The sequence below is a fragment of the Nilaparvata lugens genome, chromosome 6 (assembly GCF_014356525.2).
Source record: "Nilaparvata lugens isolate BPH chromosome 6, ASM1435652v1, whole genome shotgun sequence".
In the NCBI taxonomy this organism is placed as follows: domain Eukaryota; kingdom Metazoa; phylum Arthropoda; class Insecta; order Hemiptera; family Delphacidae; genus Nilaparvata; species Nilaparvata lugens.
The window spans coordinates 33,880,637-33,899,754 of NC_052509.1; the positions used below are offsets into that span (position 1 = coordinate 33,880,637).

Consider the following 19,118-nt stretch of genomic DNA (forward strand, 5'->3'; position numbering starts at 1 on the left):
CCAGTGTGAGTATCTGTCGGAGTTGAATGAAACTGTAAACCAGTTTCCTGAGTTTTGTTGTTTGCTGTATGATGTGTTTGTCCCACCAAAGTAAGTCGTCTATTATAACTCCTAAATATTTTATATTATCTGTTCGTTCTACTGATGGACAATTGCAGTCTATGCGATTTATTTTGCAGTGATGTAACTTGATTGTATTTCGTACAGGTTTTTTGGAGTCCGTCAGTGAAAATGCTAGAAATTTAGTTTTTGATGAATTGAGAGTCAGGATATTACTGTGGAGCCAAAGTGTAATTTTTTCCATGCCTAATTCAGCGGTTATGAAAGTCTCGTTCCAGTTGTTGCCTTGAAATATCACAGCTGTGTCGTCGGCAAAGACAATAATCTTGCCACCAATGTCGAGTGAGCACAACTCATTGGCAAAGATGAGGTACAGTATCGGACCAAGAACTGTTCCTTGTGGCACGCCGAATTTTACAGGAAGGCCTTCTTCTGCACTCAGATTTTTCCCTATTCTCACTCTCTGTTTGCGAATGGTTGAGAAATGAGAAAAAACAAAGAATACATTTCATATAAGTTTAATTTTGCAATACTTGTTTATATACAATATTTTTTGTTTTTCCACTGTCTGCGTAAATATAAAGACTATCTGGTTTGCCGACTCGGGGACACGCAACATACAGTTGTCCATGTGAAAAGCAATCCACATCTAAATCTAGACCACACAATTCTAAAGATAGACTAATACATTATTATAATCTATCCCTTCATTTTGTTTATATGATCAAATAACCAGCTGACTACTAAATATTAGCCTACTTTGTATTTTAGCATGCAACACAGCCCAGATCGTATTATCAACAACACCGTTGTCAAATGCCGGTATGTTAGTAGAAAAGAGATAAGAATTTTTTTTATTTCTCGTTGTTTTATGATAGAAGGAACATAGCATGAATATGAAAAAGAAATAAGATATTGAAACTATAAGATAAGCCGATCAGCTTATGAACTAAGGTTTGGAGGATTATGAAACATTGACAATTGAGAAATTATGAATACACAAATGCAAGAATAAAAGCCTCAATAATTATTATTCATTACAAGATTGATTTACATCGATAAGATTATACTCACACTATCGACTGAATCGCCAATTGATTGTAGCACAGTACCGGTATCGATCCATTCACTGATTGAAATTACTACAATATTAACACAAGTAACACGATTATTTGCACTGAAACACGAATTTATTATCGAAAAAAAAGCATCGGTATGCTTTCTTTGTTCTGAATTGCGAAAGTAATTGAAATCCAATAATTGTAACGGAAAACATACGGTAATCAAGAGTGTAGTTTACCGGTACTCTATATCTCACGAACCTGTTGAAGCTGCGTTTTGAAACATGCGCGCTATCTAGCGGTCAGATTTTGCACTTTGATTGCAGCAGCGCTCAGCTCAAATCTGGCCAAAAATGGCCAAAGTTTCACCCCCTCCCCCCGGGCCACCCTGCGAGCCCGGTCAATTTTTTTTTTTTTAATCGACTTATTTTCGCGAGCTGACCCCGAATGTGAAGTCAAAAATCGGAAAAATCCATAAACAAAAAGTTAAAAATTTTCGGGCGAGCGTAGCGCCCCTGAAAATTGTAAAAAGTAGATAAAAACCATCCTTGATGCGGATTTTATATCATGTTAAAATTTCAACTCAATCGGTCCAGTACTTTTGGAGTTTTTGCATTACACACAAACCAACATAACATTTTTATATATATAGATATGGTATGGACATTCCAATTATAATTTTAAGATATTGGAATAATAATATACATGCTAAAAGACGAACTTTAAACCCTTAAAAATCACCCTTAGAGTTAAAATATCGCCAAAAGATTTCTTAGTGCGCCTCTAAAGGGCCAACTGAACATACCTACCAAATTTGAACGTTTTTGGTCCAGTAGATTTTTAGTTCTGCGAGTAAGTGAGTGAGTGCCATTTCGCTTTTATATAATACTAGCTGTACCCTGCCACGCTTCGCAGTGGCACATTGTGATTGAATGTTTATTTTTTTTTTCTGTGGCCCCCACTATATATAAAATATGTGTTGGGAAACCACAAATATTATGCTTGTTAAATAAATTATGAACATCTGTGTTATGTGAGCTGTTAAATCTGGTTTATTGTGCAATTACAAAACTAAAAGGAAAAATAATGTTTATGTGAGAAATAAAATGAAAAAAAGCAAAATTTTTAGAAAAAAGAAATTAAAATGAGTAAATGAATACCTATATATAAAATAGAAAATTATTGATGGAAAATAATTAGATTCTAAAAGAAAAAAATATTTGAGAATAGTCTCTTAAAAAGGATTGATAAAAAATGAATTAATAATATTCATAATATCTAGTTTGTAATAAGGTCTTCACTATAATTTATTCTATTTTCAATTATCCAAGTTTTTGTTTTTGCTTTAAATATATTAACCAGTACCATTTCCTTGATGTCCATTGGCAGCCTGTTGTAAATCTTGGTCCTAAGTATGTGACTGTTCTCTGGGCGGCAGTTGTTGTCATCCTGGGGACTGCTAGATCAATATTCCTTCTTCGCGTGCTGTGGGTGTGGTCCATGTTGAGAAAGAACTGCGGGTTTTTCCTGATGAATGTGAGTAATTTGTGAATGTAAATTTGTCGGATGCTCAGTAGTTGGAGCTCTTCATATAGAGAATCTGAAGGGTAGAGTGGATGTTTCTGTCCCATTATTCTGAGGATGAGTTTCTGGACTTTAAAAACAGGATTGATATGGCAGAAATACGTAGCTCCCCATGCCAGGATTCCATATCTTGCTATTGACTCTACCAATGCGTGATATACAATTTTTAACGTATCCAGTGTGAGTATCTGTCGGAGTTGAATGAAACTGTAAACCAGTTTCCTGAGTTTTGTTGTTTGCTGTATGATGTGTTTGTCCCACCAAAGTAAGTCGTCTATTATAACTCCTAAATATTTATATTATCTGTTTGTTCTACTGAGGAATTCTTTCTGTTTTCATAATATTGTAAAAATATATACCATCGTTTCTTTTTAAATAGAAATAAAGTATGTTTTTGATATTATTTTTGAGACTAGCAATGCACACGTTCTTGTTCGGGGCATCCTATGAAGGGGCATCAGAAATAAGGATAGATACATCTCATACCACAGCTCATTCTTCTAAGCTTTTCAAGGTAGTCTAAAAGTATGTTGAAAAATATATGGCCAACTTTTTCAGGGTTATTCAACCTCTTTTTCCTCCAACTAATAAGATTGTCTCTGTCTGACTTAAATGTACACTGTATTTTCTATCTCGGAGTCTCTCGATGCTGAGAAACTATTCTCTGTCTCAAATTTTGAAGCTCTTTTATGTTGGAAGTTTTTATTGTGTTGTTTTTCTCTCTCCTGTTGAAGTATGTGTGTGAAACTTTCATACGTTCCTTTCAAAAAGTGGAAAAATTGGAATAGAATCACTACTGTATTTTATTTTTTTATTTGATTGGCGAAGAGTGGGCAGTAATGTCAACTCTTTTCCACTTGACTACAAAATTGACGGAATTCTCTACCTTTTCACGTTTGAAGCGAATGCATTATGAATTGGAGAAAAGACAAACTTGAGACAACTGAGCTTGTAGAAGATTGATGAGTATACAATTTAAATAAGAATTTATTGTTGTATCAATCAGTATAGACCTAAAGAAGCGTTTTATAAACAGTAAAATTATTAAAAAAAAATCATCACAGTTTTTCTCTCATTGAGAAAGATTGGAATGACTCTGAATGGCAAGGTCATTCATGGAGACGTTCATTGGTGCTGATCAAAGAAGAGAGTTTTCTACCCAACAATTTCAAATTCCTATTCTGAAACTACATTATTCCCAATAATAAAGCAACTATAACCATGTATTGAAAAATTTGTGATTATTTTCAAAGAGGCATTCAAATCATCTTATTCATTTTTTGGAAAAACCAAAATGAGGACAGGTTGTGGAAAAATGTATCCTATCAGATTCCCTTTAAATTATTAATTACATAGATAAAATCCCAATTCAAAAGTTTTACCCAATTGAAACATTCATCTTTTTATTTTCTATAATACTCAACATAATCAACCGCTTTTGAATAAAGACTGATACAAGATAAAAAGATGTCTTTGAATTTAAACTTTGTACAATTTAATCTTATAGAAGCTTGGTTGTTGTATCTTCAACGTTTTTCCAATTAAAAATTCAGCAGTTTTTCGACAGATTAGGTTGATCATATTAGTAAAATATCTGCTACGTCAAATTTATCCGTTCAACACTCATTGAACATAGAGCAATGACTATTCAAATAATTCAGATTTTCAAAAATCAACCTTATATATTTATAATGAGCTTGAATTCAGTTTGTCTCAAGTTGAGATAAATGAATTCAAGCAATAAGCGTTATTTCTCTTATCAATGTATCAGAAAAGCATTGATAAGAACGCTTGGGGGGGGTGAGGTTAACTACACTTTTTCCAATTGTACTTGAGAAGGTATCAAGTTAATTTAAGAAAGTATTAATTGTATTTGAGAATAGTCACTTATAATTGAGAGAATGCCATATAAATGTAGATAAGAATAGTCAATTGTATTTGGGAAGTCATCACATGTAATTGAGAATAGTGAATTATATTTGAGAAATTGTCAACTGTAAATGAGAAGATATCAATTGAAAATGAGAAAATTCTCCAATTGGCATGTCGTGACTTTTCTGTAGGCTACAGTACATGTTTGGTTTGAGCAGGAAAGGATACACAGTATTCCAATAACTACCATAGGCTTTGCATGGGGGCAAATGAATATTTTCAATGGTGAAAGTATTCCCCCTGTACTGTTTACGAATGATTTATGAGTATCATTTCTATGTATGTATGTGCAACGCGACTTTTTTCTCCAAACTTTTTATAAAATATTGCACTTGATTAAGATCAAATTATCTATGTTCACGGCGCAATTGAACTTTATCATCAATCAATTGAATCTCTTGATCAAACAATTCTTCAATTCTTCAATGGATTTTTGGGCTTGAAAATATCATTTTTTCAAAAACTAAATTTTAAGTTTTATTGGAATACTAAATATATTATCATACTATTTTATATGAGTAGCCTACAGTTGTGAAAAATATTACTTGATTACTGTGTGGTAAATTTGAAAGATTGAAATTGGCTTCATTTGATATTTTTCGCAAATTTTTGACAAGGAAAGTTTTTTCTTCTGTCAAATTCACTAGAGTTTGCGATGTTGTTGATAATTGCATTCCCATTTCAGAGACATTAATATCATCATGAAACGCCTTCGAAATTAACATAATTATTAGATTAAAATGTACATTGAAATTTAACTTATCATTGTGCTTTTAAGAAAATTAGGTTGCTACAGCAAGGAAACTCAAACACAGGACCATTAAAAATTAAAATTAAGCAAAGGAAATCAGAATAATAGTGGATGATGAAGTTATAATTTATTTTTGTCAAAGATTTACCTTCAAACTCATAGGCTTAAAATTACTAAAATTCCTGCATACAACATATATTATCAATTGTATTTTTTATGCTATATATTGAGATACAATTTGCAAAATATAACATTGTAAAGGTGGGAAAAAGTATTAAAATTAACTACATTCGGATATCTCTATTTAATACCTTGATTTTATAGCTTTCAAATTTGATGTTCTCGTGCTGACCGAGACATGGATGTGTGAGGATGATTATGTAAATTGTTTGGATGGATATTTGGCATATCAAACTACTACTAAATACAACCAAAACGATGGTATAATAGTATACGTAAATTCGGAGTTGTCTTCATCGTGTAACGAGGTGGAAGTTGCGGGATTGCGTTGTCTCAACTTGAAGTGCGATAAAGAAAACCAATGCTATAATTTACTTTGTGTTTATCGCTGTCATGATGTTGACATGGCCGGTTTTATCGATGGATTTGAAGAAAGATACTGATGATGATAATAATAATAATAATAAGATAGAGGTAATTGTCGGTGACATCAACTGTGATATTCTCAATGAACAAACTAGCAGCCTGAGCAACAGGTATCTTGACGTGCTTTATGAAGCCGGCTTTGGTTGCTGCATTGATTCTCCGACTAGGGAAACTCCTTTTTCTTCTTCATGTATAGATCATTTATTTGTTAGACACCCAGATACTAATTCTCTTTTTCCAGCAGTATTTAAATCCGATATCACGGATCACTACGCAATAGGCATCACCATAAAGCATAATGAAAATAACAATAGCTCTCATATTCAAAACTCCAAATTCAAGAAAATTGATAATGAAAACTTCTTTAAACTTCTGGCCGAACAGTCATGGGATGAAGTAATCTCTTCACAGGATCCTAATTTTTGTGCTGAGAAGTTCATGGAGCTTATAGCTCTGCTCCATCAGACCTGCTCTACAACTATAAATAGGTGTAATAATAGTAATAAATTCAAAAAATTAAAGCCATGGATCACAAATGGGCTTATCAGATCCATAGAAAAAAGAAATAGATTAAGCAGATTAATTAAAAGTCAGCCCTTCAACCCCAATCTCATTCAGCAATATAATGAGTATCGCAGTATGTTGAGTAAATTGTTAAAAAAAACAAAAAAGAATATTTCAAAAGGAAACTATTAGATTCAAAAAATAACCCCAAAAATTTTTGGAAAACAATAAACGAGATATCAGGGTCTAGCAACAAAACTGCTTCTTTTCCTATTACACAAAATGTAACAATAGCGACAACAATCTCAAGTCTGCGGTAGATATAGCAAATGAATTTAACGTTTACTTTTCTAATGTTGGAGCCAGGCTAGCTGATGAGATTAAGCAAAGAAACCAGAGACTTAGAGCTCCAGTCCGCCCTGTCTGTCCTCCTGTCCAGCAATTCAGAGAAGTGTCAGAGCAGGAGGTTAGACAGTGTGTGGCGGAAATGCGCGGAGGTTCTGCTCCTGGCTGCGATGATGTATCGGGTTATTTGTTGAAAAATGGCATAGATTTTATTACTATTCCACTTTGTCATATTATTAACTGTAGTTTCAATTCAGGTATTTTCCCCAATATTTTCAAATTGGCTAAGGTTATTCCTCTATACAAGTCAGGTGATAAGGGAGATAAAAATAACTACCGTCCAATATCTTTACTGAGTGTATTTTCAAAAGTTATTGGAAAATGCTACAAAAACCAACTGTCTCAATATTTGAAAAAAAAACAAATTATTATCTGATTGCCAGTTTGGATTCAGGAACGACTGCAACTCTTCCAACTGCTTCTATCAACTAAGTGACTACTTGAGAAAAGGCATTAATAATAACAAATATATTCTTTTGCTGTTTGTTGACCTGGCAAAGGCTTTCGATTCTATCGATCGCGCAATATTGCTTAATAAATTGAAAAATATTGGGATAATTGGCGCTTCTCATGATTGGATCGGAAGCTACTTGTCGGGTCGCAAACAAATAGTAAACATAAATAGTCCATTCAGTTATAGTAACAATGGTGGTAACAATGGAATTAATAGCAATAATATAAATAACAACAATACAAATTCTGTAAATAGTGAGGTGCGAAGTATCGATTTTGGGGTTGTCCAAGGAAGCACACTTGGGCCAATCTTATTCCTTATATACATCAATGACATTATCAAATCTGATATATCGGGTAGAATGCTACTGTTTGCTGATGACACTGCAGTCTATTTTGAGGCAGACAGCTGGATGGAAGTATACGAGAAGGAATCCAGAGACTTAATTACACTCAAAAATTGGTTTGACGACAACATTCTTAGTATGAATGCGAAGAAGACCAAAATTCTTCCAATATTCCTTCATAAAAACCGCGCCCCTCTGGAAAATTTACTGCTAAAACTACATTCTTGTGGTCAGGTTTGTAATGATGACAGTGATTGCCAGGTGATTGAATCGGTCAACGAGTTCAAATACCTGGGTATAATCATGAATAATAATAATTTATCTTGGCATCCACACATTTTCTACTTGAAATAAAAATTACGGAAATTGATTTCTGTTTTTTCAAAACTGAAGGGCATTCTTAACACGAAGGAATTGAGGACAGTGTATCACGCACTTGTGCAGTCAATCCTTACCTATGGAATTATTGTCTGGGAAGGTGCGTGTGATACTAAGATTGCAGAACTTTCAGTGACTCAGAAAGCTATTATCAAAGCCGGACTGGGCCTGGAAAGAACATATTCTTCCGAACGTTTATTTGTTTATTTTAATGTTCTAACTATTAAGAAGCTTTATGTTGAATTTGTCTTAATGTATGCGTTCAAGAATAAAATGAACTTGAATATTCCAGCACAACAAGAACATAGGACTAGAAGCGGACTTCTTCTGCATCCCAATTTAGAGAGAAATTCGCGAGCTGTTTGCGACAGAAATGTCTCTTATGTAATTGATATGATTCTGCGGAATGCTCCCCCCCATATAAGTCATCCTGGTTCTTGTACTGTACTAAAATACAAGAAAGTGCTACATGAATGGTTGGCATCTTTAAATGACTATCAGTGTGGTAGATTGATCAAATCAATGTATGTGTAACGCCTTGGAATTCATTCACTCATGTGTGTGCGTAGTGTGTGTGTGTGTGTGTGTGTGTGTGTGTGTGTGTGTGTGTGTGTGTGTGTGTGTGTGTGTGTGTGTGTGTGTGTGTGGTGTGTGTGTGTGTGTGTGTGTGTGTGTGTGTGTGTGTGTGTGTGTGTGTGTGTGTGTGTGTGTGTGTGTGTGTGTGTGTGTGTGTGTGTGTGTGTGTGTGTGTGTGTGTGTGTGTGTGTGGTGTGTGTGTGTGTGTGTGTGTGTGTGTGTGTGTGTGTGTGTGTGTGTGTGTGTGTGTGTGTGTGTGTGTGTGTGTGTGTGTGTGGTGTGTGTGTGTGTGTGTGTGTGTGTGTGTGTGTGTGTGTGTGTGTGTGTGTGTGTGTGTGTGTGTGTGTGGTGTGTGTGTGTGTGTGTGTGTGTGTGTGTGTGTGTGTGTGTGTGTGTGTGTGTTTCCCTTCCCGTGCGAATGTTGATAGTTGAGCTTGAATATTAAAATTAAATAAGTATTTTTATCTTTTATTTAAATAGTTTTGATATTGTATTATTCAATACTATTAAATATTGGTAGCTATCTATAATAGTAATATTACTTCTATGTATCATAGATAAGTTATCTGTGTAAATTGAATTTCAATATACTTATGCGAACTCTTACTCACGAACAGACCGACAGGTCCATGTGAGTACAGTTTCAATTATTTTGTGAAATAGTTTAAACATAGATATAATTTTCTTTAAATTAGTATATTTACTTATGTTTTATAAGTATTTTTTTGTGAAACAATAAATCAATTCAATTCAATTCAAATAGTTTGTGTATCAGTGTGGATGTGCTTATGGTATTGGATGTCGTTCAGTTATAAATGTTATTTATTCTATTGATAAAATTTTTGTCCATAATTTGTTATTATATTCTTCAATTGTTATAAGTTTTGGAATTTTGAATTCTCAATTTGTTTTATTTTTTTCATAAGTATTTGAAATCTTTGTATTTATCATTTTTGAATTAGGTGTTGTTTGTATTATTTATTATTGCATAAGTTCGTCTTATTTTTATCATTATTTTTCTTTTTTCATTTGCATCTGTAAAATTTTTATTGTTAAGGTGACATTTTTGGGGAAACCCGTTGTCCCCATTGTGAATAAATAAATAAATGAACTATTGATTGCGTGCAATAACGCATGCAATTAATAACTAAAATAACATAGTATTGTCTCTCGAACTTTCTTTCCTTTGAACTCGAGCTGTCCTGTTGCCAGTATGTCTTGAAGGAGATTAGCTTTAGATGTTAGCATTTTTGCTACACCAACCCCAACAGCCATTAGCCGTTTTCACACCGATATCTCGCCGACACGACGACACGACATACAGACAGGATTTACTCTGATGGACATTATAAGATGAGGCTGCGGTTTATAACTGCGCGAGGTCTAATGTTCACAGAATTACTAGTTACTTATGGGCTGCATCAATCGAGATCAACACTTTCTTTAACCAAATGATCAAATGCTCTTACCAGACAGCTGACCTAAATTAAAATTCACCTCGGTCGGTTGATGTGACCCAGAAAAATAAATTTCATAATATCATCCTAGCTGTTTCAAACTCCAAAAATCTGGTGTAGCACACTCACACAACTTTCCTTGCCGTTATGAAAATTGATCACCTGACACTAGTGTCCACGCACATTTCAAGTTTACAGGACAATAACGCTGGGGACATACGAGGTCTACTATCTCTTCATAGTGAATCATTTAATAGATTCGACAGTTGCCAACAGTTTGCAATTGGATAATCACATTTTCTCTAATTTCATGCTTATTTTCAATTTTGGGTGAAAATATTACTGAACATTAATTATTGTAGAGATTTTCATGTTCAATCTTTTCCACTCAAAATATTTTGTTCCAAGTGTATCTGAAGCCTGATAATTGGGAATCTGAAATCAAACTTTACATAGAAGGGGCGGAGCTCCTGAAATTTTTGCAGATATGGTACTTGTGGCAGTTGATAGAGCTTACCGATGACTATTTTAGGTATAACTTCATAATCGTGGCAGTTGATAGAGCTTACCGATGACTATTTTAGGTATAATCATGTTATTTATTTTATACTGTAATGTTTTTTTTTATTGATGTAATTAATTTTTATTTCATATTGATGTATCTTATGTGTGTGTGTGTGTGTGTGGTGTGTGTGTGTGTGAATAAATAAATTGAATTGAATCAAAATCGTTGGAGCTGTTTTCGAGAAAATCGCGAAAAACCCTGTTTTTGACAACATTTTCGCCATTTTAGCCGCCATCTTGAATCGCATTCGATCGAAATTGTTCGGATACTTATACTGTAAGGAGCTTACGTTCCAAATTTCAAGTAATTCCGTTAATTGGGAGATGAGATATCGTTATAAGGCAAATGGACTACCCATTATCATTGTATAGGTACAGGCGTATACAGCATGTTCAGCGTATACAGCGGCGTAAGACAAAGACAATGTGTTCACATAATTCGAGTTGCATTCTTCCGGTAGCCTGCCTCCAACTAGAACCTAGTAACTTCTCCAGTAACCTGTGAAAAAGTAACTGGAATCGTGAAAACCAAGCATATCGGTGCTGACATCAGAGCTTTTCAGGATATGGTATCTTTGTTTCTATCCTAGAATTCAATGAAATCACCTGTCAAAAGAAAATCATGATTTGATTAAGTTGAGAAAATTGATAATTCTATTTATGAAAAGTCACATAATAATCTCAGTTACATGATATTACATTCACTTATATTGTTGAAGATAGGGCACCCATTCCAGTTCCCTAGCTTTAAAGGGAGTATATATGGGAAAATCTTCATCTCTCTCGATATCCCCAAAAATAAATATTTTAAATGTATTTCCGAAGGTACTAGATAGTTTAATTATATAGTAAAACAAGTTTTCAAATTAGGTAATGTTGATTGTTTATGATGAGGCAAGTGAATGTGATGTTTTCAGACTGAGCAGAGGATGTGTGCGGCATGCGGCGAGGCAATCGTGGACAAGTACCTGCTGCAAGTGTCGGGTCGCACGTGGCATGCGGCTTGCCTGCGCTGTTGCGTGTGTCAACTGGCGCTCGACCGACAGCCGTCCTGCTTCATCCGCGACGACGCCGTCTACTGCAAGGCCGACTATGCCAAGTCTGTATCCAATCAACCACAATTAATTATAGTCTAGTTGAACAAAAATGTATTCCATAAAGATATCTTGCCATAAAGTAGCACTATTGTTAATACTTGGATCCAAGTTTTAATTTTGAAAAAACTTATATAAAATATTAGTAAATAGCAGGTAACCCGTGCTCCGCAAAAGTCTCTTTAAAGCACAAATAGATTGAATTTAGTGTTATAGTTAGTTCCTTACTGATATTGAAACTATTAACAACTGTAATAATTTACAATATAGAGAAACAATTTGATTGAGATTACATCTTACGTAAACTTTTCACAATCTATTGAATAGTTTTGGTTATTGAAATTATAATTATCCGATTATAATGTTAACAAAAATGAAAATAGACCTTAACCATCCTATGTAAATTATTCAAGAATATTTATTCAAAATTTCAAGTTAATAAGTTTATTAGTTCAGACGTGATTATGTGTAATTCGTGTATTTCCTATCGCGTACATGTATTGGCCAATTCTCATCTTTATCATATTATAGATAATAATATATTAGAATAATGTTCTGGTGAGTAAATTTGATTGTTGTCATCATGTCTCAATATATAGAATATGATAGAAACACTTCACTCACATGGGCTACTTTTTAACAAATTAATAAAAACAATATAAACATATTAAAGTACCTTTATTTTTAAAAACTTCAAAATAGATCAACAACTAGTTTCGACCCTAACTTAGGTCATTTTCAATCAACATTTTCAATCATTTTTAATCAACAACTAGTTTTGACCCTAACTTAGGTCGTTTCAACAGAAACTTTCAAGTTGAAAATGACCTAAGTGAGGGTCGAAACTAGTTGTTGATCTATTTTAAAGTTTTTAAAAATAAATAGTACTTCAAGATTTTTATATTGTTCTTCAAAATTTTATATTGTTTTTATTAATTAGAATATGATAGTTATGTTCTTCGCTTCTCAGATTGAGATTCAGATAAAAGATTGAGGGAGAGATTAGAATGGAAGAACTGTAATAGAAGAATAATTGAAGAAATAACTAAAGAACAGTAGAATCAGAAATATTTAGTCTAGGTGACGAAAACTATTAGAAATACCATTAGGACACAATATTGATGATGGAACCTGACAAAGACAAGTTTTGAGTATACTGCTGCAATCAAAAGGGGAATTTCACAAAACGACAGGACTTTGACATGAACATCAGACAAGGGTTGAGATTGAGAAATCTTCATCATCTCGATTGATTCAAATGCATATTTGTTAACTAGTAGGATAGTGAGTGAATTATTGATCATTTATTTATTTATCCATCTGTGAAAAATCACTTATCATTGGAATTAAATCATCCTTATTTATTGGAATGATACTGGAAGAGGGAAAACAGGCGAACCCTTTAATATCCCTCTACCAAATTTAGATTAATATCAGTTCGAGATAAGGTTATGTCACTATAATTTTCCACTCCACATCACAATTTTCTGTCCGAAAATATTTGTATTTGATATTTAGAAATTAGAAATTTGAAATATGGCAAAGCTGGAATATCATACTGGTATATCATAATCACATAACTTAATATTTATTTTTAATTATCCATTCTCATAAATGTATAATCCTCATATATCATCTCCTCAAAATGGTAGACAAATAATCAGGAGGTGAACATTCATTCATGAAGCAATACAAAAATCCAATTTGTATTAAAATCATGTAGCCTACATATACAGAAGCAACAAGGATTTCATGGGAAATAGAAAACAAAAGGAACCAACTAGACAGAGCCTACTGCACATCACATAAAACATAAGTAGAAACATAAGGCACATCAGCCACGTAGGTGGTGCTTGGAAGCATTAACAACATACACAGGAAAATGAAACGAACGAATTAATTGTGTGTTGTCCAGATTATTCCACCTTTTTTATTAGTTTTTCTGTCAAGCCGGGGCGCCAGTAGCTACTAGCAGTAATCAACAGTTCTGTAGCCACCGGAAATACGGTTGCTTGTTGTTCTACTGTTCACGTATTTATATATAAGTATATATTCATCTATACTGCCTGCCTTTCGCGGTTGTTCAATATATAACAACGATATCTATAGTCTTGCTCCTGTAGGAGTCGAGAAAATATGGTAATGGCCGACTCCTTGTAAGTTTGGAATTCAGTTCACTGATTTACGAAGTCTTCCACTGTTTTCCATGTTGTGGCTCCCCTCTCATCCCTTGGCCTTCTATTACTCTTGAAGTCATCGCTTTTGCTCTTCTGACTGAATGCTTTCCAGACTCTAAACCCGGTTCAGACAGAATTTGTTGCAGGAGAAAAACATGCATCTGAACAGGATTGGTTCTTGAATGGATTGAGTAGCCTACAAGATACAAATAATAGGCTCGTTCTGTAAGATTTTTCAGTAATTGAGAGGTCTGAAAGACGTCTGAGAGACGTGTAAGAGGAAATACATGCTCCTATTATCATATTTATCAGGTATAGATATGAAAGGATTCAACTTAAAGGTGCGTACAGACTTTCGCTTTGCTCCGCAATCGAACGTCTCACGAGCAGATCGATTGATGATCGACCGGTGAGCAAGAGTGGAACGCGAGAAGAGCGTGTAAAGGTGCGTACAGAAATACGCGCATCCAACACGCTCTGCGCACGCTCCGCGCACGCTCCGCAGTCGCTCCGATCATGAACGTTACGGGAGATGTGAGCTCTTCTCGCGTTCCACTCTTGCTCCCCGGTAGATCATCAATCGATCTGCTCGAGTGACGTTCGATTGCTGAGCAGAGCGAAAGTCTGTACGCATCTTAACAGAGGTGTAACACGTCATTAGTAGAACATTTTCAATTTGGTTCAGATAGTAACATGAAAAAGGGATGAGAGATTTTTATAAAACTTTAAATAGCCTAACGTTTCATGAGCTGTTTTCAGTGTTCTCAAGGATTATGATCAACAAATTGGAGTATTATTGACAGGAGGATTCTACTTGTTTTCCTTTTCGCTATCCTGTGAAACTAGGAGAAAATAAGTTATAAGTATAAAATCAGTCAACGACCGACACAGCACGGTTATGTATCTGATAGGTATCAGATACATATCCAATTCGAGTTTAGATTATTTAGTGGATAAAACAATTATATTTATGTATCTTACAATGATGACTATGTTTGATACCTTCTTAAAACTGAATTCTAATTGAATTCAAATTGAATTTGAGCACAATATTAGGTAATAGGCCTAGGCAATGTAGTTTCGTTGACGAACTACTCAACTCACAACGCTCATTTTGAAAGGTTGCAGGTTGTATTTCAGTAGCAGTAAACAAGCTACCAACGTTGTAGCCACACAAAATAAGCCATACACACCACGCAATGAAGAATGTCAAGTGACCGTACATGAAGAATCGCCGTCTCCACCCAAACGACAGACGTCTTTAGAAAAATGTGAAAAATCTAAGCCAGTCAGCCAGGTCAGCCGGTGAATATGAATGGCCGGACCAAGAGCGGAACGGATCGCACCCGGCGGAGAAAAAATCGAAGAATAAGCCGTAGATAAAGGAATGACTTATGCATATTTATGTAATTGTGAAGAAGCAACTGTGGTACCTGTGAGTACACATGAAGTGGTCCCACTAGTAATTTGTCCATCTTTACCTAACAATAGGGTCGGTTGCTTTGCTCAGGTTCCCCCTCTCCACCGCCCCTTGTCTTATCACCTTTTCGGTCATTTTTCAGTTTCCTCAGCCTCCTCAGTCACTTCTCTATTCTACACCCCTTTCTCCCCTTTTTTCTCTACTTGCACCCATCATCCTACACAAGGAAACCTTCTCCTCGAAACATTGTACGTATACTCATGTATGTACAGTACAATATCAGTGCCCGTTCTTTTCTTATTCGTATTCGAATCCTATTCCAACCGATTCCATATTCTTGTCGTTCTTTGTGCATGCTTTGTTTGTACGTTCACCGCGCAGTCTACTCCAGTTGCATCAGGTTCGGGTATTCTTGAAAGAAACGGGTATTGATAGATTGAATAAATGAGTAGACCAAATACGTATAAATATATCAAGCAAGCCAAAGATGATGTTGAGAATTCAACATGTTGAGATGTCGACTGAATTCAAGTTCCAATGTTTTAATGCTTTCAAGCCAATAATGCCAAAAAGTGCACAATCCAGTTCTACTGCTATCTTCATAGATAGGTAGGACTGAAATTCTGAACATCATTCAGTTACTACTGAATGAATATAAATGGAAGAACTCTCGATTCTATCTTGAGTAATATCCCGTTGAATGTTTCCAGGAAAGATGATCCCACGCTTGCTGAAAATAGTCACCACCCTGCTCTTGTTTTTTCACATTGAAATGACTCACGTAGCTTTCCTTCCCATTAGAATTTCTTACTATAATTTTAAAAAGCAGATTTTCATAAGCTTTATATAACTTTACAAAATTCGGATTGGGACAGTTTATACTTGATTGAGGATGTTGATAAAGCCGTTGAGTATTATTATGATTTGTTGTTTAAGGCTATGAATCAATGTATTCCAACAATAAATAAAATAAGTAGTATTAAGTATCCACTTCAGTTTAACAATGATTTCATAAAAAATCTCAAATTAAAAAATAAGTTAGCCCGTTTGAGAAAGTTTTCAAATCATTATAAGGAAAGGTTTCGAGAAGTTCGAACTAAACTGAAGTTTCAAATAGCAGTTGCATATCACAGCTACATAACAGGTGTACAAAACAGTGCTAAAACTAACATTAAAAGTTTTTGAAACTACGTGAACGATAGAAGAGCAAATAGAACTGTACCTGGGGAATATGAAATTGACAATGTGAAGATTCCTGCTAGAGAAGTATCTCAAGAATTTGCTGATCATTTTGCGTCTGTTTATGATAATGATACTCACTTTGTTTTCGATGACATAGTAGGTCCCAATAACGATTTTAAAATAAACGGTGTCTCAGACACTTTTAATATAAGAAATATTACTGAGGGAAAAATTGCTGAATCTATTAAAAACCTAAAACCTAAAAGATTTTGTGGTCCAGATAGCATACCCCCCTATATAATAAAGGGCTGTGGGGAAATTCTGATTAAGCCTCTACACTATTCATTCAACCTGTCCATCCGTAAAAACAAGTTTTCTAGTAGATGGAAGGAGGCAAGAGTCACTCCAATTCCTAAGGGTGGAAAATTAAATGATTTGAAAAACTTCAGGCCAATATCCAACTTGAATGTAACTGCAAAAGTATTCGAGTATGTACTGTTTGAGCATATTTTCAATAATTTTAAAAACATTATAACGGTTAGTCAGCATGGTTTCCTTAAAAACGATCAACTTTCAGTAATCTTCTCCTATTTACTAATTACATTTCAAGTCACCTTGATAAAGGCATACGTGTTGATGAAATTTACCTCGATTATTCCAGAGATTTTGATAAGGTTGACCACAAAATCCTTCTGCAGAAAATGTTTGCCTTTGGTTTCACGTCCGAAACGGTTGCCTTCTTCCACTCATACCTTAGTCAGCGTTTATTCTTTGTGTATTTCAATAATATAAGATCAAAATGTTTCACGAGTGGTTCAGGTGTGCCCCAGGGGAGAAATCTTGGGCCTCTTTTGTTCCTTTTACTCATTTATGACATTCCAGAGTGTATTAAAAACATGAATTGTCTTATTTATGCAGATGATGTTAAAATTTATCGAACTATACAGGATGATCAGGACTCTCAGAGGATTTAGGCAGGTTGAATGATTGGAGTGAAAGAAACAATCTGGCATTAAATGTGAAGAAATGTAAATTTATTGTCTTTACTAGACAGCAACAGATTTTTGCTGACTACAAATTACTAGATGAACATCTTGAAAGAGTTTATGTGATTAAGGATTTGGGTGTCTACATAGACTCCACTCTCACCTTCAGAGATCACATAAATTACATCCTTAATTATTCAAACCTTGAGAAATGGACTTTGTAGAGCAGTCATAAAAAGAACACATAGTCGAGCTGATATTTCATCTGTGGAACAGCTGTTTTGACTAATTTTAAAAAAATCATCGGATTTCACAATTTACACAAAGGAAACAGTACTCTGAAAACAATTATATATACACATAATATACAGTAGTCTGATCGTAGTTTAAAATATGTTGCCGCCAATCGTCATTATGTTAAAAATTAGTCTCTCCTGTCTTTATTTAGAACTATCAAGTTAGAACGTTTAAGTTTTCGTCACAGTACCATTGTAAGCTGCACTAGAAAATATTCGGACTGGTATAGTTGCCGATGGAATATTGTGGACTCGTTTGACTCCAGATTTCCCTAGTGAATTTATTATTCTAAGATGTTTCATGAATCCAGTCATCAGTATTTAATGACGGAGATGACATTATCAAGGCGTAATGAGAAAATTGAATTCTCTATTCTCTATCCCATTAATGCCTATCCTGCTCCCGTATGATGAAATTGTTAAAAAAAACTGAGGAAGGATGAATTTGAAATAACTTCAAAAGATAATAAAGGATGTAAAAATTCGTTTCCCTTTCACATTTGCAGAGCTTCTCCAGAAGGAATAATTGTTTGGACCCCTGTCGAGAGTCGAGGTCAACAATAGTCAAGCACGCTATAGTCAACTTCACGATAAATAATTTGTCTGGGATTCACAAAAATCGCGTTTTCTTACTCCGTTGAAAGAGACGTTTCCTTCAATCGAGGGTAAAACAACGGAAGCATGAGAAATATCACTAATTTTATCCGAAAATCACAATATTTTTTGTTAAACGTGAGTCTTTTCCTTCCTTTGTTACGTTCTAGTGCGCATGCTCATTCAACATCAATAGAACTGGCGCCAAGACCTATTTAATTCCAGGTTCTTAATTAGGTGACATAATTCTGCTCCTGTTAGTCACCATTATTATAATTCCAAACAAGGATTCAGAACAGGAAGCTCATGCATATTTATAACTTGAAGGAAGCTCTCAAGAGAACTGTATGTGAGCCCATCTTATTCTGCCCAGATTCAGGACCTGAAATGTTTCATGATTACTCAATTTATCGAAGCCAGCTATTCATGTTTTCTACATACTGGCAAGAATTTTTATTCTAGTTGTCCTGTACTCTAATAATATACTCACCACTATACCACGTACTCTAATATACAACATACCAACAAAATTCAATCGAATTATCTTGGAGATGTCTTGTAGAGGTGTTAAAGAGAAGTAAGTTGTTTCCATCAAAGCTTCTTCAGAACTACTTGATGTGTGATGTCAACAAGTTTTTAGAAAAGGTGATCTATCAAAAAATGTATGATCTATCATAATGTTTCAACTTAT

The 19,118-nt window shown here is 34.5% G+C and overlaps 1 protein-coding gene across 3 annotated transcripts in view; it reads left to right on the top strand.

Annotated features, from left to right (window-relative positions):
* Positions 1-19,118, top strand: part of LOC111052593 (LIM/homeobox protein Awh) — a 247,677-nt gene that overhangs the window by 170,787 nt on the left and 57,772 nt on the right. For all 3 annotated transcript variants that reach the window (XM_039430661.1, XM_039430660.1, XM_039430659.1), the window contains one exon: positions 11,596-11,777. In XM_039430661.1, the coding sequence (XP_039286595.1) occupies positions 11,608-11,777 (170 nt within the window). In that variant the 5' untranslated portion in view covers positions 11,596-11,607. The remainder of the gene's footprint in view (positions 1-11,595; positions 11,778-19,118) is intronic.